This window comes from Marmota monax, unplaced genomic scaffold (genome assembly GCF_021218885.2).
Source record: "Marmota monax isolate L192 unplaced genomic scaffold, Marmota_monax_Labrador192_F-V1.1 WCK01_AAM20220418_F8-fsc00191, whole genome shotgun sequence".
NCBI classification, from domain to species: Eukaryota; Metazoa; Chordata; class Mammalia; order Rodentia; family Sciuridae; genus Marmota; species Marmota monax.
The window spans coordinates 1,190,951-1,212,201 of NW_026693537.1; the positions used below are offsets into that span (position 1 = coordinate 1,190,951).

Genomic DNA, 21,251 nt, shown 5'->3' on the forward strand with positions numbered 1-21,251 from the left:
GGGTCTGGGTTGAAAACTCTGCTGAGATATGAATTGGTTTCCCCCTATATGTGATCTGATTCCTCTCTCTTGCAGCCTTTAAGATTCTATCCTTATTCTGTATGCTAGGCATTTTCATTATAATGTGCCTTGGTATAGATCTGTTGTAATTTTGTACATTTGGTGTCCTGTAAGCTGCTTGTATTTGATTTTCCAATTCATTTTTCATGTTTGGGAAATTTTCTGATATTATCTCATTGAAGATATTGTGCATTCCTTTGGATTGAAACTCTGTGGCTTCCTCTATCCCAATAACTCTTATATTTGGTCTTTTGAAGCTATCCCATAATTATTGGATGTTCTGCTCATGGTTTTTTACTATCTTCACTGTGTGGTCAACTTTATTTTCCAGATTGTATACTTTGTCTTCATTATCTGATGTTCTGTGTTCCAAGTGATCTAGTCTGTTGGTGACGCTTTTTATTGAGTTTTTTTTATTTGGTTTATTATTTCCTTCATCTCAAGGATTTCTGATTTCTTTTTTTCAGAGTCTCTATCTCTTTCTTGAAGTAATCTTTTTCTACCTGTATTTGCTCCCTTATCTCTCTGTTGGTGTGATTAATGGATGCCTGTATTTGCTCCCTTATCTATTTATTGGTGTCTTCAATTGTTGCCTATATTTGCTCTCTTATCTGTTTGTTGAAGTGACCAATTTTTGCCTATATTTGCTCATTTAGGTCATTCTTTAATTCACAGACCATTTTAATTATGAACATTTTGAACTCCTTTTCTGACATTTTATCAACTGCACTGTCTATGGGTTCTGTTATTGTAGTATCCTGATTTGTTTGGGGCACTTTCCTCCCTTATTTTTTCATGTTGTCTATGGAATTTCCTTACTTGCAGTGTGGATCTGAGGTATTACAATTTCTACCCTATCATCTTGTAGCATCTGTGCAGATTATCTGTATTTCACCTTGGTGTTGGGCTTTCAGGCCCTGCCAGTGTCCCAGGACAGATGCTACTGCAATTATAGGTGTCAATAGCAGGAGGTAACTGGAGATAGCAGTGGAAAGTGCCCCAAGATGAATACAATGTCTTTCAGAGATGGGGCTGAAAGGGTGGGCCTTAGACTGGCTTTGGGATTCCTGTTCCAAGATGCAGCTGCTTCTAGGCCCTCTCTGTTGTCCAAGGTAGAGGCTACTGCATGGAGAAGGCTCTGAGGATGGCTGCAGTGTCTCAAGATGAAAGTAGGTTAGACCTGGGCTCCCAGGTGGTGGTGGGAGTGTGGCAGACCCAAACTTACCCTGGGCCCTAGCTCCTGCACAGGTCAGCCAGTTGGGTCTGAGTTGGGCCTAAGCTCTGGCAGGTGTCTGCTAGGGATGGGATAAACTTGGGCCTACCCTGGGCCCCAGGTCCTGCACAGGTCAGCAAGGCAAGTCTGAGCTGAGCCTGAGTGCAGCAGTATCTACTGGTGGGCAGAGGTAGTCCTGGGCCAAGCCTGAGCTCTGATTGGTGTCTGCCATTGATGGGATGGATTTGGGCCTACCATGGGCCTGAGCTCCTGCGCAGGTCAGCGAGGCAGATCTGGGCTCAGCCTGACTTTGGTGGGTATCTACCAGTGAGCAGAGGAGGTCCTGGGCTAAGCCTGAGCTCTGGCAGGTGTCTGCTGATCACGGGGTGGTCTCAGGCCTACTTTGGGCAAGAACTCCTGCGTAGGTCAGTGAGGCAGATCTGGGCTTAGTATATACTTTTTAATAATATTGCTTCTTCCAATCCATGTACACAGGATATCTATTTTATGTGTCCTCTTTAATTTCTTTCATCAGTGTTCTATAATTTTAATTTTTATTGTAGAGATCTTTCACCTCTAGGTATTTATTCCTAGTTGTTTTTGTGTGTTTGGTTTTAGTAGCTATTGTTAATAGGATTGCTATCTTTGTTTCTATTGCAGATAATTCACAGTGGCATATAGCAATGCTAGTGATATTTGTATATTTATTTTCTAAAAATTTGCTGAATTAACTTTTTAGTTCTGATTTTGTTGTTTTTGTTGGTGGTGTCTTTGGGGTTTTCTACATATAAGATCATGTCATCTGAAAACAGTGACAATTTGACTTCCTCTTGATCAATTTTGATGCTTTTTATTATTTCTTTCTCTTGCCTGATTGGTCTGGCTAGGATTTCTAGTACTATGATAAGTGAAAGTGGGCATTATGGTCTTGTTGCAGATCTTAGAAAACTTTCAGCTTTTACCCATTTGGTATAATGTTAGCTATTGGCTTCTTCTAAATGGGCATTGTGTTGAGAAACATTCCTTCTTTACCTAATTTACCCCAGCATTTTCATTGTTAGAGATGTTGAATATTATAAATAAATAGTAAAGTGTATGAAAACCAAAAAGAGAGCGAGAAAGGTTGAATTTTAGCAAATGCTTTTTCTGCATCTCTTGAGATGATCATGTTGTATTTGTTCTTCATTCTGTTGATATGGCATATCACATGTTTTAGTCAGCTTTTCGCTGCTGTGTCCAATACCTGACAAGAACAACTTAGAGAAGGAAAAGTTTATTTTGGCTAATGGACTAAAAGGTTCAGTCCATGGTCTGCCTACTCCATAGCCTTGGGCCTGCGGTGAGGCCCATGGCAGAAGGGTGTGGAAGAAGAAAGTTACTTGGAATGTGGCCACCAGAAGCAGAGTATGAGCTTTGCTCATCAGGGAGAATATATAAACCCCACAGTCATGCTTCCAGTGATCTTCTTCCTCTAGCCACACCTTAGCTGCTGACAGTTACTACCCCAGTTAATTCATATCAGTGGATTAATCCACTGATTAATACACAATTCTTATAATCTACTCATTTCACTTCTGAAAAAATCTGCATTGTCTCATACATGAGCTTTTGGGAGATATTTCAAATCTAAAACATAACATGTGCATCCTGCATCCCTGCAATGAAAACCACTTGATCATGATGAATAATCTTTTTAATGTGCTGTTGGTTTGGGTTTACTAATATTTTGTTGAGGATTTTTCAATCTATGATCATCAAGGATATCAGCCTATAATTTTCTTATCAGCATAAAGCTGGCCTCATAGAATTTGTTTCAAAGAATTGCCTCCGTATCAATTTTTTTAATCATTTAGTTTTCTTTTTGTTGTTATACCCTTGTCTGGTTATGGCATCAGGGTAATACTGACATCATAGACTGTGGTTAGAATAACTCCTACCTTTTTAGTTTTTTAAAATAATTTGAGAAGAATTGGTATTAGTTCTTCTCAAAGTGTTTGGTAGAATTCAGCAGTGAAGTAATCTGTCTCTGGGCTTTTCTTTAATGGAAAACTTATTACGAATTCATCAACTTGTTACTTGTTACTGGTCAGTTCAACTTTCCTATTTGTCATGATTCAGTCTTGATAAGGTGCATGTGTCCAGGATTTTGTCCATTTCTTGGCTATTAAGTTTGCTGGGATATAGTTGCTCATAATTCCTATGATCTTTTATATGCCTGTGGTATCAACTATAATGTCTCCCTTTTCATCTCTGATTTTATTTGTGTCTTTTCTCTTTTTCTTGGTCAGGCTAAGTATTGTCAATTTTTTTTAATCTTCTTAAAGAACCAGCTCTTTGTTTCATTGATTTTTTTACATTCTTTTAAGTGTCTATTTCATTTACTTCTTATCTTTATTCTTTCCTTCTACTAATTTTAGGTTTTGTTTGATCTTTTTCTTCTAATTCTTTGAGATGCAGCAATAGTTTGCTGTTTGAGATCAGCATGAACCAGGGAATACCTCAAAAAGGTAGTCCATTCTCCCCAATCCTCTCCCATGGGTCAAGGTAGGCCCACATGCCTCATCCATAGTCACTGGCCTGTGGTCCAGCATTGTAGGATTCTAACTCTGGTCAGAATCACTCTAAAGGACCAACCCCAGACTCCTCTGCCACTAATGTGCAGCATTTTTGACTGAATGTGTACCATGTGTAGTACTGTTCTGCGTGGGTTTCACATTATATAAATTTTAGTGCATCATTTTGTTCTATTTCTTTGTTTTCTACACAGCACTCTTTTTTAGATCCATTCATTTGCTCTCTGTGTACATCTTGTTTATTGCTTCTCACTAATTCATAGTAATCAAGGTGCACCTTCACCACATTCTATTTATCTATATTCACAGGGATAAAAATCCTCCAACTCCTTGCTCACAAAAAAACACTGCATTAAACAACAACACTGTACAGGCTAAGAAATACATTTGGGTGGATTGAATTTAGTCTTTGCACTGTCCGATTTGTTTACAGCCACTAATCTAGACAAACCTCTTGCTTAATACCTAGAATTTCTTATCTCCTAGTTCCAAAAAACATAGTAAAAATAAAAAAAAAAATCAATGAACACATTTGCAAAATTGTTTCACTCTCAAACATTGGAGATGCTATTACATGTGACCAAGATGACATTTTGTAAGAGAAAAGTCTTTAACTGCTAAGTCAATAAGTAAAGCAAGCCTCCTTATCCTAGGAAATATTAAACAGCAGGTACCCATTACCATTTTGTTGCCTTCTTACCATCTAACATGCAAGGTGTTATTTTAGATCAGTGAAAAAAGAGTAGGTTCTGAGCAATTGGACTCCTCCCTCCGAGTTACAGACATGTCTTTCCCAATCTCAAGTTAAACACATAGAAATTTCCTATTTACAAATTAGTTGAGATGAGAATCGAAATCAGGAAAGCATATAAGAAAATGCTAAGCTAAGCTATATCCTTAAATCACAAGTCCTGTTTAAAAAGCACAATAAAAATCCATTATTAAATCACTTCAGTTAAGAAGCCTATTCCACCTTTCCTTAAATTAATCTCCCACTGCTATTTTTGCTTGGTTTCCTTGATCTACATATGAGTCATCTCTACCAGATTGTCTGGGAGTCAAGTCTGAATCAAGTTAAAGGTGGGGTATTGTGGGAAAGCCATTTGCTAAGAACCTAAGAACCATTTGCTAAGAAAACATCTAGAACTTTTCAAGTGTAAAGAAACAACCACACTGAATAAAAAACTCCTTAAAGATTAAAAAAAAATTCCTCAATAACAGGGTAATTTGAACATACTTGCATTCTCTGTCAAAACCTTGGGCATACGCTGACGGTTCATTAGGAGTGGGAAAGGATCTCTCCCATCATTCCGTTCATGGACCTCTCGAATCTCCACCGTACCATCCATTAGATAGTAATGAATGATATAGGTCCGACATTCACCAAACATACTGTCTGTATCATCCCAGATTGCATAGAATCGAAGAACCTTTGTGGAATCCAAAGTAAAAACTTAAGTAAGAATCCTAGAACTGGAGAGTTTAACTTACTTTGGCATTATACATGAGACAATGATGAAATGATTATTTGGAAAGACTGTGATAATTTCAGATGATAAATGGAAAAAAAGAAATATTCATCAAAGATCCTAAAACATCTTGGGGTACATATCAGATGTTAATAGCTGGAGAGAAGAAAAGGCTTATTTGTACTAAGAAGAGCTTACTTTAACTCAAAATGTTCATCAATGAAAGAGAAGCTGAATTAAAAGAGTAAAGAGGTACTCTGTACAGTGGCTTACATAAATCAATAAAGATACATGTGAATGGTTGACATATAATTAGTATGAAAAGATGGAAAGAATTTTCATCTATTAACTATTAACCAGTCTATTTTTTTCTGGTTCTATTAGCACACATCTTCTAGTAATAGAATCAACATAATCTTTAAATAGCAAGTAATAACAGATAATGACTAATACAAAGAAAATCCTTAAAAGATGACCCTAGCACTAGGTATCATCTTCTCAACAAAAAGAAATTTAACTTCTGGGAGAGGTGGGAAAATAACCAAGTATTAAGGGTAATTTTTCTCTTTTCACTTCCTCTTTACTAGGGAAAGAAGATTCAATCAGTTTACACACTTGGACTTACCAGGAGAAGAATTAGGAAGGTTGGAACAGAGAGTCGGAAAATGTTCACAATATTCTGTACTCCAACATTAGCATAACATTTAACAAGGAAGCATTTATACTGAGGTTTCTGTGAAATTAACTATTTTAATATTAGAAACTAATAAATATGCAACATCTTTGAAATTTTCCAATAATCCACTTCAAGTTTTCCAAAAAGATTCTATGAAATTAATGCATTTTAGGGGAAAGAAATGGTCAACTGAAAATGTAAAGTGGGGGTAGATGTAGCTCAGGATGTGAACATATGTTGAGATTCACAAAACTTAACTCCACAATCTTCTTTTGATCTCTAGTAAGAAACTTAGCCATTGGCATAACTCTAATCCTACATGAAACCAAAAAGACAGCACTATATCCAAATGGTTAAATTACAGATATAATATTTTAAAGTCATTACCAATAAAGCTAGTAAAACAGCTTGCCAATAAACACATGTGCCATATTTTGAAACAAGTTCACCTTCTTTCCCAGGTTACTTACCTGTTTATCAAAGGTGAGAAACTGCTTAAGTTGATCAAAGTCCGATGGGGTGACATACTTACGAGGAGGCTGTTTCCGGAGTTCAGTGTAAGGATCAAGAGCCATCTTTTCTGGTGGATTTAATTCAATTCCTTGACTTTCCAAATATACCTAAATATTTCAAAATTAATAATGATCATTTTTCTTAGAGCTTCTTGGAATAAGTAATAAACTGATGGTATAAAATAGGTGCAATAATAATACATATGCCATTATGCAAATTAACCGCTAGTTTGTAGCTTGAGCATATCATAGAAATATTATCTTCAGTTAACTTTATGGTGATAGAAATAATGATTGATATTTACCCAAAGTATTCCATATTCTATAAAATTGGTAGGTTATTTGCTAGGTTAGTTGGGAGACATAATGGTAAGGTAACTGGATTCAAATATGAATTTAGATGAATCAAGTTAGGTGCCCAAGAGAAGAGTAAATCCTAGAATTACTGTGTGTGTATTTTGCTTCAAAACACACATCTGGAACTTAATTATGTTTTCAACAGTATGCAATTCACATTTGGTCTGCAAGCAAGCTGAACAATGGCTAAGATGAAATCATATCCCAACTTTCCAATTTACTTAAAACAAGTATATTATTAAATTGATCTCCCTCACCAAAAGGAAAAGAAAGCATAACCACTGGTTATTTTAGACCAAAAAATGTTTTAGCAAAATAGGAAAGATAAATCAAGTGTTCATATCTCACTAGAAAAAGTCAATAAAATCAACTGAATTTGATAAGATCTTCAATTTTGTTTTTCTAATTACAAATTCAAATATCATTTTCTAAGTAATTTTCTTTTGATACAACTTGACATTCCATCTTTTTAAAAGTATAATAGCTGAGCATGGTGATGCACACCTGTAATCCCAGAGACTTGGGAGGCTAAGACAGTAGGATTGCAAGTTTGAGACCAGCCTAGGAAACTGAGTGTGATGCTGTCTCAAAAGACTGAAAAGGGGCTGTGGATGTAACAGCACCCTTGAGTTCAATTGCCAGCATAGGAAAAAAAAAAAATCTGGGATATAGCTCAGAGGTTCAAGTCCCAGTTCAGAAAAGAAAAGAAAAAGCACAATAGGGCACTGGGGTTGTGGCTCAGTGATAGAGAGCTTGCCTAGCATGTGTGAGGCCCTAGGTTCAATTCTCGGCCACCACATATAAATAAAGGTCCATCAACAACTAACAAAATATTTTTAAAAAAGAAAGAAAAAGTGCAATAAACTGTACCTTAATTAATATCAGAAAGGAATAGGACATTTTTGAACTGGAAATTAACAAAAAAATTTGAGAATCATATAGCTTTCTTTTGGACAATTCAATAAAAAATTATATAGAACTCAGGGCCATGATACATTGGTTTGAGTGTTAGCTCTACTGCTAACTAGCATGTGAAGTCAGTATTAAGTTTTATTAGATATTATATCCAATATAATTTCAGTATGAAAATATTATAATCTTAACTTCCACTAAAACTATTGAACTAGAGATAATAACTATAAAATTTTCTCTTGAAATGAAGCATTAGTGTAACACAATTATTGACTGAAGCATTTAATGGGTGTTTTACTCTCTTCTATTACATCCAACAGAAGCAAGCCCTTTTTAAATTTTACCTTAGCAATTCTGGCAGGAACAGAAGCTTCCTGAAGTTTTCCTATTTTTTAAAGAAGCCTAAACTCTTTGAAGATATTACTCTAAAATGTACCAAGAAGATAACAGAAAATGGAATAATTTTTGAGGCAAGAAACGAGAAAGCAGAAAGTTTCTCCAGATTAGAAAATTTACAGGTTGGTAGGCCTCAAACAAGCAGGACCTGTATATGTGCTCAGTGTCAGTTCTCTGAAGTACACATGTAGCCCCAGACAGGCCATCCAATCTCAGTTATTCTGAGATCCAGGATCTTACTAGTACCAAAGCATCAGGGAGGTGCCCTTGGTCTCTGGACAGTCTGTGGGCCCTGCCTATATGATCCTTTTGGCCTAGGAGTGGGTCTGATTTCTTGTTGTTCTTAGGGCTTGGAATTTTTGGCAAAGTTTAATGATTAGAAACACTAGCTGTTATAGATGGAATGTTTATGTACCCCCCTCCCCCAAATTCATATGTTAAATCCCTAATGCCCAACATGACTCTTTGGAGATGGAGCCTTTATGTATGTAAGTAGTTAAGGTTAAATGAGGCCAAAAAAGGTGGGGCTCTGATCCAATAGGATTAGTCAGAAAAATAAAAGTATTTCTGTGAGTATTCACTTGTGCCCATGCTCTCTTTCCCTCTCTTCCTCCATGTACATGCACTAAGAAAAAGCCATGTGAGGGGCTGGGGTTGTGGCTCAGCGGTAGAGTGCTCGCCCTCACATGTGTGAGACCCTGGGTTGGATCCTCAGCACCACATAAAAATAAATAAACAAAATAAAGATATTTTGCCCATGTATAACTAAAACAAATATTTTAAAAAAAGGAAAAAAGCCATGTGAGCACCAAAGAATTGGGCTGTCTGCAGGCCAGGAAGAAAACCTTCACTAGAACCCCTCCATTATCTAGCACCATGATCTCCAACTTCTAGCATCCAGAAGAAATAAATTTATACTGTTTAAGCCATCAAGTCTACAGTATTTTTGTTATGGTAACCTCAACTGCCTAACATACCAGCCAAATTAGACTGCGTCTCAAGGTGGTTTATGTTATTTTTTTAGAAACAAAACAATATTTCTTGCACATAAGCATTGGTGCAGTAGGATTTACACCTGTTACACTAGCAACAATACTCTCACAAAAAATAATATATTCTAGATCTATGATTTCTGGAGATTTACTTTTTTAATGTGTTTAGTCAATTCAGACTGTAGCCCCAAATATTTATTTGGAGCAGTGAGGAGGTGGTGAGAGGCGCTGTTTCTGGATTCAAATCATGCCATAAATTCTGGCATTTATTTTAATACAACTTGACATTCCATCCTTTTAAAAGTATAATAGCTGAACATGGTGATGCACATCTGTAATCCCAGAGACTTGGGAGGCTAAGACAGTAGGATTGCAAGTTTGAGACCAGCCTGGGAAACTGAGTGTGACGCTGTCTCAAAAGAGTGAAAAAGGGCTATGAGAGGACTGTGAAAAGGGCTCTGAGAGGGCTCTATCCTCTCAGAGGTCCACCCCTAATGAAGAACACCAATTAGATGTGTATGTTTTTAGTTATTTATATAATTTTATTTTTTTGCAGTGCTGGAATCTAAGGCCTCATGCATGCTTAGGCAAGCATTCTATCACTGAGCCACATGCCAAGTTCAAACATGTAAGTTTTAAAATGTAGAAATATATACCTCTAGTCAAATTTCAGTTATTAAAATACACTGATCCTCAACATTCATGGATTCCATATTTGTGAATTTCCCTACTTGCTAAAATCTACTTGTAACCCTAAAATCAATATTTCTTACATAATGTTGTCATTCACAGACATGCACAGGTTGCAGAAAATTTGAGTTGCCCAGATGTATACATTCTCAGAGGAGGTAGAAAAGGTGAAGATTTGCCTTCTTGTTCTAGTTCTCACATTATAAAAAAGGATCTTTTTTGCCACGTTTTTCATTTTTCTCCTTTTTCTTGGTTATTTTGCTGTTTAAAAGGTCTTAAAGTGTAGAGCTTTTGTTATGGTAGCCTCAATTGGCTAACACACCATTTTCTCCAATGATGGAGAAAATACATGTGTTACATAAGATTCTTTGGGGTGTGAGTTATAGTGCTGTTGGTCATGAGCTCAATGTTAATGAATGAAATATATATTAAATCAAGTGTCTTTGAACAGAAACATACATAAAAAAGGTATATATTGTTTGACAAAAATGTTTTGACCAGAGATCAGAAGAAACCTAAACCTGCATTTGTCCCAAGAACAATGGTTCAGTATTTATTAATTCAGTGTCTTTGGTGACATTATAGTTATAACTACTTCACTTCCCTTTAGTCTCTGTATATAGTAAATATTTATTAAAAAGTTGTCAAATAAAAATGGATGAATTCATAGGAGCTCAGTGCATGTAATAATCACATTTGGCATTAAGTAGTATGAGATTAAGGGCATAAAAGCCTGCTGCTAGAAATTCTTTAAACTGAAAAAGTTTGTATTGACTTCCTAATATTTATACTCTATGCTAAAGAAAAGTCATCATATCACATGTATTAAGAAAAGCCAATTTTGCATAAAAAAATCAAAATTTACAAAATAGAGAAAGTGAAGGATTTTTCTTGATATAAAATATTAAAAAAATTTTTTTTTCAGAAATCCATCAGATAAATTTCCCTCAAATATAGCAAAATATAGTTTAAAAACTATATAAACTACACATAGAAATTTGGGGCTCCTATTTGTTAATAGAGGTGGTACTGTCTTTATAAACTTGAACTTAAAATGTTCAATGCCTCTTCCTCTTCCCTACTTCTATCCCATTAAAGGCATTACCTTTCCTACTTCCTATCTGAATTGCCACTGCAACTGGTTTCTTACTAAATGATTCAGCTATGGTAGAGCTTGATTTTGAGTGGATCTGTATTAATGTCATTCTAAAAAAATAATGTTTCAAATAGTGTTGGCACATATCAACACATAGCACACCAATACTTAAGTTAACCTACATAATAATTCACACAGGACAGATTATCAGTGTCCTCCCATTACCCTAAGAAACGAACTTATCTGGCTGTAAGTGAGAATGATGCCTAAGATCCCACAACTTCCACAAATACATAATATACCTGTGTGAAATGGTCACAGTCAACAATTCGGAAAGTTTTGCCATACATGGTTATGTCTATTCCTCGATTTAGGTCTTTCCAATGATAATGGTCTCCTACATCATTCTTGGGTATACGCTGGCGTTTGATTAGCTTGCCTTGAGGGATGCCAGAGTTTTCAACAACAGGCTCCATTACAGATATACTATCATCTTCTAGATAGTAGTAAATTTTCACTTGACGGATTCTATAATGTTCCTCGCTTGATATAGGAACATCTTCCTGGAAATAGGCATCAAATTTCAGCACCTATAATATACAAGGCAAGGAGAAATGGTGTAGTATTAGTTTGTCATTGTCATCTAAAAAACATTAAGTACCTTCCTGAAAAAGAGGACCACACAGGGAGATATGAATACTCATTATTCATTCTCTAAATCAAGAGTTGGCAAACTGCAATCCATGACCAAACTATAAATCTACCCTGTCACCCTCTTTTTATGACATATAGGCCTAGAGGGTTTTTATAAAACCTATTTAAATGGTTGAAAAATTAAAAATATTTAAGATTAAAATATTTTTAATTAAGAAATTAAAAATATTTCTCTTCAGAGAAAGAAAGTATCAGAATGATACTCTAAGTAGACCAGAGAGTTTACCCAAGCTTCTACTAGACTCAGAGAAACAAATCAAGAAAACCGTTAAATGAAGACACAAGAACAGCTTGATGAATAGAAAAATAATTCTACACATCAATGTTGTTAGAAAGGGTAAAGTATCTATTGTGGAAGAACAAAATAAAAAAAGAAAGAAAGAAAACTGGCTGTTGCCTAGGAGAAAAATAACTACAACGAAATGAAGACCTTAAAACTCATAATAAAAAGGTAAAATGGTTAAGTGTAGTAGAATATTTAAAGCAGAAAAATAGTAAAAACAAAAGACAAAGATAATTAAGTAAAATTTTGGGTAAATTATAAAAAATTACAAGTGGAGATATGATCACAGTAATTCAATATGAAATAGCCTGTATTTGAGTCACAGATTTATAACCATGCAAACTATTAAAACAGAATTGATCAGATAATCCAACCCCATTTATTTTACAAAGAAAACTTAGACCCAGGTTGCCACAGTGACTTGTCTGAGGCCATATGAGGAATTGAATCAGAGCTAAGATTGAAACTCTGTAAGTCTACTGACTCATAGCCCAATGTTCTCTCCACATCTCTCACTATTTCCTAGATAACAGATAATATGATGGTTCAAAAAAAAAATCTGCATAGGTGGTCTGAGAAATCTTAACTGAGAATACATATTAGACTTGAAGAGTGAGAAAATGTTAGATAAGCAAAGGGAACATGAGGGGATTTTAGGCAATGTAATAACAGAAAAAGAGGAAGGAAATCCAGAAGCAATCTCAGCAAAAGAAACAATCTGTGAGGTGAATAGAAAGCCCACATCCAGGGAGCAAATTTTTACCCCTCACACATCCGATAGAGCACTAATCTCTAAGATATATAAAGAACTCAAAAAGCTAAGCACCAAAAATCAAATAACTCAATCAACAAATGGGCCAAAGACCTGGACACTTCTCAGAAGAGGATATACAATCAATCAACAAATATGAATGAAAAAAATGCTCATCATCTCTAGCAATCAGAGAAATGCAAATCAAAACTACTCTAAGATATCATCTCACTCCAGTCAGAATGGCAACTATTATAAAGACAAACAACAATAAGTGTTGGAGAGGATGTGGGGGAAAAGGTACACTCATACATTGCTGGTAGGACTCAAATTGGTATAGCCAATATAGAAAGCAGTATGGAGATTCCTTGGAAATCTGGGAATGGAACCCTCATTTGACCCAGCTATCCCTCTCCTCGGACTATACCCAAAGGACTTAAAAATAGCATACTACAGGGACACAGCCACATCAATGTTTACATTTATAGCAGCACAATTCACAATAATAGCTAAACTGTGGAGCCAACCTAGATGCCCTTCAGTGGATGAATGGATAAAAAAAACATGTGGCATATATACACAATGGAATTTTACTCAGCAGTAAAAGAGAATACAATCATGGCATTTGCAGGTAAATAGATGGCGTTGGAGAAGATAATGCTAAGTGAAGTTAATAAATCCTCAAAAAACAAATGCTGAATGTTTTCTCTGATATAAGGAGGCTGACTCATAGTGGGGTAGGGAGGGGGAGCATGGGAAGATTAGATGAATTCTAGATAGGGAAGAGGGGTAAGAGGGAAAGGGAGGGAGCAGGGGTTTAGCAAGGGTGGTGGAATGTGATGGACATCATTATCCCAAGTACATGTATGAAGACTTGAATTGGGTGTCAACATACTTCATATATAAACAGAGATATGAAAAATTGTGATATATATATATATGTAATAAGAATTGTAATGCAAAAACAAACAAAAAAGCAAAAAGAAACCCAGAAGCAGTATGCAGGATATGCTAGGTATGGTAATAACATTAAAAGCCCTTTCCATGGTCCAGGCTGCAATAATTAGTTACCAACAATGGAAAAGCAGAAGGTGGCTGACTGAACTGAAAATGAGAAAGGAGGAGGATGGACGACGACAGTGCTAGGGATACAGTGGTAAGACCATAAAAATTGAGAAAAAAAGAAGATAATTTTAACAGGACAGCTGGTGAGCTTGATTTTAGACTACTGAATTTAAGTGACAGCACAAGTTGACATTGCAGGGGGTAATTTAAGATGCAGACCTAAGGTTTTGGAAAAGAAATAAGCATTAGAGAATAGGCAAGGATGACTCAGACATAAGCAGGATAGATAGAATTAATATCAAACTGATAGTAATGGGTAATGGAGCAAGGTTTTGGGGGAAATTAGGAGTTCCGTTTTAGACATGTTTCATTTAAATATCTATTATATATTCAAGAGGATATATCAAATAGGTTATTATATATGTTATGTTCAGAGGACAGCTTGTCAACATTAGGAGGCCAGTCCAATCTATGAATCTAAATGACCCATCAAAGGAATGAGCACAGAGAAAGATGAAAGACTTATTCTGAGGCCACAACCATGTTCTTTTTTTTCTTTTAATATTTCTAGTTGTAAAAGGACACAATATCTTTATTTTATTCATTTTTTTAATGTGATGCTGAGGATTGAACCCAGTGGCTCACACGGGCTAGGCAAGCACTCTACCACTGAGCTATAACCCCAGCCCCACAGTCATTTTTCTTAAACTGTCTGTTTTCTAAAATTGGAAGGCATGTAGATGCATCTGGTGACAGGAACTTGGCCTCAGAATGGGGGGTAAATATGACTATAAAAGAAGTACTTAAGTTTCCTCTGCCATAAAATCTACACAACTGGTAAAATAACAGTTTCAATATGTAATTCATGATACAGAGAACCAAGTTAATAAATTAGGTCTCAGGTAAAGAATACTCTAACCTAAAAAGTCCTCATTTGTTGAGTGGTAATCAAGTATAGTGTCTGTGCTCCTTTTAGTAAAGAAATCACTGCAAAAGAAGATAATAAGAAAAAAATCTCTTTAGCAGGATTATTAACTAGAATATATAAATAATTCAAAAAACTTAACAAAAACACAAATAATCCAATTAGTAAATGGTCAAATGAATTAAACAGACCCTTCTCAAAAGAAGAAATACAAATAGCCAACAAATACATGAAAAATGTTCAACATAATTAGTAATTAGGGAAATGCAAACCAAAATTACATGGAGATTTCATCTCACACCAGTCAGAATGGCAGTCGTCAAAAATACAAATAATAATAAATGCTGGAGAGGATACAGAAAAAAAGGAACAATTTTACACTGTTGGTGGGATTATAAATTAGTACAACCACTATGGAAATCAGTATGGAGGTTTCTCAAAAGATTAGGAATGAAACCACCATATGACCAGCTATACCCCTCCCCAATATCAACCCTAAAGAATTTAAGTCATTATACTGTACTGATACATGCATAACCATGTTTGTAGTAGCACAATTCACAATAACTAAAACATCGAACCAGCCATTTATAGATGAATGGATAAAGAAAATGTGGTATATATACAATGGAGTTTTAGTAAGTCATAAAAAAGAATGAAATTATATCATTTGTAGGAAAATGAATGGAACTTGAGAACATTTTTTTAAGCAAAACAAGCCAAACTCCGAAAGTCAAGGGTCATTGTTTTCTCTTCAGATGTGGGAATCAGAGAGGAAAAAGGAAAAGAAAGATGGGGGATAGATCTCATGAAAATTGAAGGGAGATCAGTAGAGTACAGGAAAGAAACCAGGAGGAAGGAGGAAGGAAAGGAAAAGGGAAATACTGGGGAATTATATTGGCCAATCTTATTGTTATATTGTGTGACTGTAATAATCTGTAACAACAAATCCCACCATTATGTACAACTACAATGCACCATTAAAAAATTTGGATGGGAAAAAAGATATTTAGCAAGCAGTTGGGATAACATCAAGTAGAATAATTTGATGTACTATATAAAAGGGAAGGAAAAATATTTATATTTCAAAATATTTATGTGTTTTAAAATGTATTTTCCATGAACTTTTTATAGCAGCCTGGGCTCCTAGTTATAGATTCTAACCTTCTGAGTTTATAGATGTGTAAACTAGAGATTGTGACTTTCTGGGGTTACAATGCTTTTGGTAGAAGACCAGAATTAGAACTCAGTTCTTCTGATTTCCAGGAAGTGCTCAGAATAACACAAATAAACATGGAAATGTTTGTGTTTATTTCCAGAAGGAAGAAATCCTGAATAAATATTTCCATATCATATACAATGAAAATAATAAGCCTTGTTACATTCTTTTAATTTTACTCTTACCTGTGTGGGTTGTATGTTAAGCTTATCAACAATAACAGAGACCAGAAATTAGTGCCATGAGGAAAACAAAGAAAGGAAAACAACAGAGAAAATAGAGATTTCCTTAGTACAGTGGTCAGGAAAAGCCTCAGGTAAGGCATATGAATGATAAGACAAAGTGAACCACCTGAGATCAGAAGGAATACCATCTAGATTGGAGGAACAGCATGTGCAAAGACCCTGAAATGGGGGGATGGGGTGGGGGAAGTTCTGCCACTTCAAGGAAATAAGGAAAAGAAATCCATTGTTATTCAAACACAATAGATGAGGGAAAGAGTAAGAAAACAGCAGGGAGGGCCATCTAGGCCAAGGGGAAGGAGGAAACTGTACAGTTGAATATTACTTTACATATGACTGGGAAGTCATGGAGCCAGCCATGGTCAATATGTAACATAGTTCAATTTTTAAAAGATAAGCTGTATGGAAAGTGAATTTATAATATTGAAGATAGAAAAACGTGGACAGATTAGTTAAAAATAATAGAGCTTATTAATTGATTGGATGTGAGTTGTGAGGAAAAAGAAGGATTAAAGAAAGATGTCTTTCAAGTTGGGGTCAGAGCAGCCAGATGGGTGGTGATAATGTTCACAGTATTCGTTAAAGGATCCAGAAAGCATTTTACTAAAGATGTGATAGAATCAAAGTTGTGCTTCAGGGAATAAAGGAGGTGGTAGACCGAGTATAAGCAAATAACTACGTATGAGCCTACATTAACAGTTGTCTAGTTGCTCATTTGAGCCACAGAAGTGATAATACTAGCTACTCAGGAAAAAGGAGTTTTGAGATTGAGGACAGGGAAAGTCAGATTGTAAGTTATCTGATATTCCACTGAGAAAGAAAGTTTCTTGCTTAAAGAAATCACAGAGTAAAAGGAGGTTTTGTTATTACTATTGTTTCTTAGCTAGACAAGGATACCATATTTGTTTGAAATGAAAATACGAAAGTTGAAGATGAAAAGATGGAAGAAGAGTAACATCAGGTACACAGAGTAGGAAGTTAGCCTGAAATAGAGAATACAATGTGTAATGATAGAAAAAATTATATGGGAACAAGGAGAAAAGATGAGGGGATTCACAATAGATGTAGAAAATGTCCTGTTCTTTATCACCTAAGAAGAAATGAAGTTATATTCTGTCTATGAGGAACAGCCTCAAGAATATCCAAAATATGAACAAATATGTTGGTTATCAATAATGAACCTCCAGCCAGACACAGTGGCACATGCCTTGTAATCCCTGCAGCTCCGGAGGCTGAGCAGGAGGATCATGAATTTAAAGCCAGCCTCAGCAACAGCAAGGCACTAAGCAACTCAGTGAGACCCTGTCTCCAAATAAAATACAAAACAGGGCTGGAGATGTGGCTCAGTGGTTGAGTGCCCCTGAGTTCAATCCCTGTTACCAAAAAATAAAAAAAAAATGAAAAAAAGGACCTCAAGATAGTCTTTAAAACATTTGAATTCTGATTTAATTCAGAAAAGCCCACAAATAAACAAAATAATTTCAAAACCATGCATTTAACTACTGTCTGTCTCATATCTATGATAAAGATTATTTATCTAAAAATCATAAAGATAAAAATAAATAAGCTGGAAAATAAATATATGAATGTTATAATAATATTATTTATGTATACTATCCTTTTTTATTTTTATTTTTTGGTACTGGTGATTAACCCCAGGGACATTTTACTATTAAGCTACATCCCCAGCCTTTTTCAAAATTTTGAGACAGTATCTCACTAAGTTGCCCAGGCTGGCCTCAAATTTTCAGTCCTCTATCTCAGCTTCTGAATTGTTAGGATTTCAGGTATGTGTGACTGTGCCCGGCCACAATACATTTCTTTAAAGATAGTGCCAATGAGCCACGCAATGGTGTACCCTTATAACACTAGCAACTTGGAGGATAAGACAGGAGGACTGCAAATTCAAGGCCAGCCTCAGCAATATAACAAGATCCTTTCTCAAAATAAAAAGTAAAAAAGAGCTGTGTAGCTCAATGATAAAGTGCCTCTGAGTTCAATCCCCAGTCTAAAAAATAAAAAAAAAAAAAGAAGAAGAATATTAGGGGATGGGGCTGGGACTCAGCAGTAGTGCACTTGCCTGGCATGTGTGAGGACTGGGTTGAGTTTGATTCTCAGCACCGCATATAAATAAATAAAATAAAGATCTATCAGCAACTAAAAACAAATAAAAATAAAAAAGAATAATATTAAATAAGCATAAATTAATAACAATTAATATAAAATAACTAAAAGCAAAAATGCTATTTCCTTATTCAGGCACAAATTTTCCTTCTCTGAATTTCATCAATATTTTCTTATATCACTTTCTACTTTTTTAATTTTATTTTTATTTTTAGTTGTGGTTGGACACAATACCTTTATTTTATTTATTCATTTTATTTTTATGTGGTGCTGAGGATTGAACCCAGGGCCTTGCACGTGCTAGGCAAGCACTCTACTGCTGAGCCAAAACCCCAGCCCCTCACTTTCTACTTTATTATAATCATTTACTATTCTTTTTAGAAAAAATGAACATACAAGGATTTCTTGATAAATTATTAAATACCTAATGTACCCTTCTCTTGTATTTTCACTTCTCTCTCTTCTATACTGATTTATCAGTGCCTGCTAAGGCTATGAATAAACAAGAAAAATAAGCAAATGGGAAATAATATAGCCAATTATATAATTTATAATTTGTTCAGTGCATATTTAGGTTCAGTCCATGAATGGATGTATGACCATGTTCCTAAAATAAGAAAGAGGATTTTTAGGAGAAAAAAAGATTGGGGAAGAAAAGAAAGGATGATGTGGAAATATCAAGAGATGGAAATAAAGCAACTCACACTGCAAAAGCATAAGAGTAAATGAGAAACAAACAAAAATTTTCTATGACCCTTTGGTTATGTAACATTTAAATGTAAAGTGTTTCCTGAAAAACAAAAACTTATAGAGACAGCCTGGAGAAAACTGACAATAGATGGGGTCATTGTTTTTAAGATGATATTTTGCATTTCATAAAGAATAAACACCTCTCATTGTTGCAGAATAGAGTACTTTTAAGAAACAGAAAACATAGAGCTGGTAAACATAGGGCAATATGAACTCACTATTCTAGGATTCAACCAACTTTTCTTTAATTGTATCTGCAAATATTCCAGTGAGGTCTACAGGGAATTATTTTCTGTAATCAACTTCCTGACTAAAGAAAGCTTCTTTCAAGCCTGAGTTCAGCTGTCTATGAGTAAGGGTTAAGGCATTTGAACAATTTTCTCCAGAGAGCACTGTGGGAATCCTGTGGTTGACTATTTAAGTTTTCTGTAGCCAGTTGGCTTTCAGGCATTTAAATTCAAGGGTACCCTAGAATCCCAGGTGATACCTTTTTGTCAAAAGCTACATGTGCTGGAATGAATTCTGCAGGTGGGGCCTGCTTAGGTTGGCCATAAGTTAGAACTGGTGCTTTATTGGCCAACTCATCCAGCTCTGCTGGAGACAGCTGGTTGACCTGTAACCGCTCCCCACCTATCCCAACTGTTGGACGTCGAACAACTGCATAGCCGTTCCTGTAGCCCAACGTCTGGCTTCTATGGAAAGCTGTTTTCTGGAGAAGAAAAGAAATATGTCATTAATAACATTATATGTTTGTTATATAAAATATTTTAAAAATATTATAACTCAAACCTTTGCTTATAAACATCACAAAACTTACATCTTAAAGTTTACCTACATTAAAAGCTTCTGTATTTTAAACTAAAACACTTAGGAATGAGGAGGGAAAGAACTACTAGATGTTAAAATTTAAAATCTTTCTCTATAATGCTCAATTTAACTACCAGCTCACCTTACATGAAAGATTAAAATACTATCTCATCTGCATTTTGTTTTTGAGACAGGGTCTCACTGTGTTACCCATGCTGGTCTTATATTCATGATTTCAGATGATCTTTCTCCCTCAGCCTCCTAAGTAGCTGGGACTACAGGTGTGTGTCTCCATGCTGGGCTCCTCTATCCACTTAATTTTTTTACTAGTTTTTCTATGTTTTTTAATCTTCTCAGTGATTGTGAATCATGGAACCCAGAAGACAAAGTTCTGTGAATTATATTTTTACCTGGACTAGAAAGTGCTTTATATTAAAAGCCCTGTTTGTTTTTATGTACCACACTGATAAATTCATAAAACTCTTTGGAAAGCAACTAGATAGCATGTATTTAAATTCTTGGACTCAATAATTCTACTCTTGATCATTGATTTTAAGGTTATAATACAAAATTATGGGAAAGAACTATATGCCTCGAGCATCCCATAAGAATGTTATTTACAACAGTAAAACTTTGGAAACAATTTAAAAGACAAACGTATGAAGACATGAGTAAATGATGGAAAACTCAGTAATGGACTATTACACAGTCATTAAAATAATGGCTTTACAGACCACAGAGAAACCTGGAGAAAATGATTTATGCCTTAATAAGACTAAAAAAATCATACTACAATTGTGAGCATGCAAATATGAAGAGAGACTGGATTTGGCAAACATTCTCTGTCTATATTATACATTTTTTAATTATATTGATTTTTATGTGTTTTATTTTTATATATTATATATATACAATGAACATATTCTCAATAGTTAGAAAAAATAAAGATAAATAAAAAAATGAAAGAGTAGAAAAGCAAATTGGATTAATTTTTCCTTTTTCCATTCTTTGTAATATGAGGTTACTTTCAAATTTTTATATGTAAAATACTTAACTACATGTATAATTTGGAATTAACTGCAAAATATATATTTAAGAAGACAAAAGCTGGGCACCATGGTGTACACCTATAATCCTAGAGGCTTGGGAAGCTGAAATAAGATAATAGCAAGTTCAAAGCCAGCTTCAGCAAAATCGAGGCACTAAGCAACTCAGTGAGATCCTGACTCTAAATAAAATGAAAATAGGGCTGGGGATCAGTGGTTGAGTGCCCCTGAATAATCCCCAGTACCAAAATACAAAAAAAATAAAATACAAAATACAAAAGACCTACTTGTTTATCTTCTAATTTCTTTGAAGCCCTGCCTACCAGTTTTTAAAATCTGTACCAACATGAAAGGTACAACAGAATAAACTTCTCTTGCT

The 21,251-nt window shown here is 35.1% G+C and overlaps 1 protein-coding gene across 1 annotated transcript in view; it reads right to left on the reverse strand.

The window, feature by feature from the left end:
- The window catches only part of Efhc1 (EF-hand domain containing 1), a 53,301-nt gene that overhangs the window by 28,980 nt on the left and 3,070 nt on the right, over positions 1-21,251 (reverse strand). The window contains exons 2-5 of the mRNA XM_046458559.2: positions 19,507-19,728; positions 11,249-11,536; positions 6,462-6,611; positions 5,084-5,276 (exon numbers count right to left, since the gene is read on the reverse strand). Coding sequence (XP_046314515.1) covers positions 5,084-5,276; positions 6,462-6,611; positions 11,249-11,536; positions 19,507-19,728 — 853 coding nt within the window. The remainder of the gene's footprint in view (positions 1-5,083; positions 5,277-6,461; positions 6,612-11,248; positions 11,537-19,506; positions 19,729-21,251) is intronic.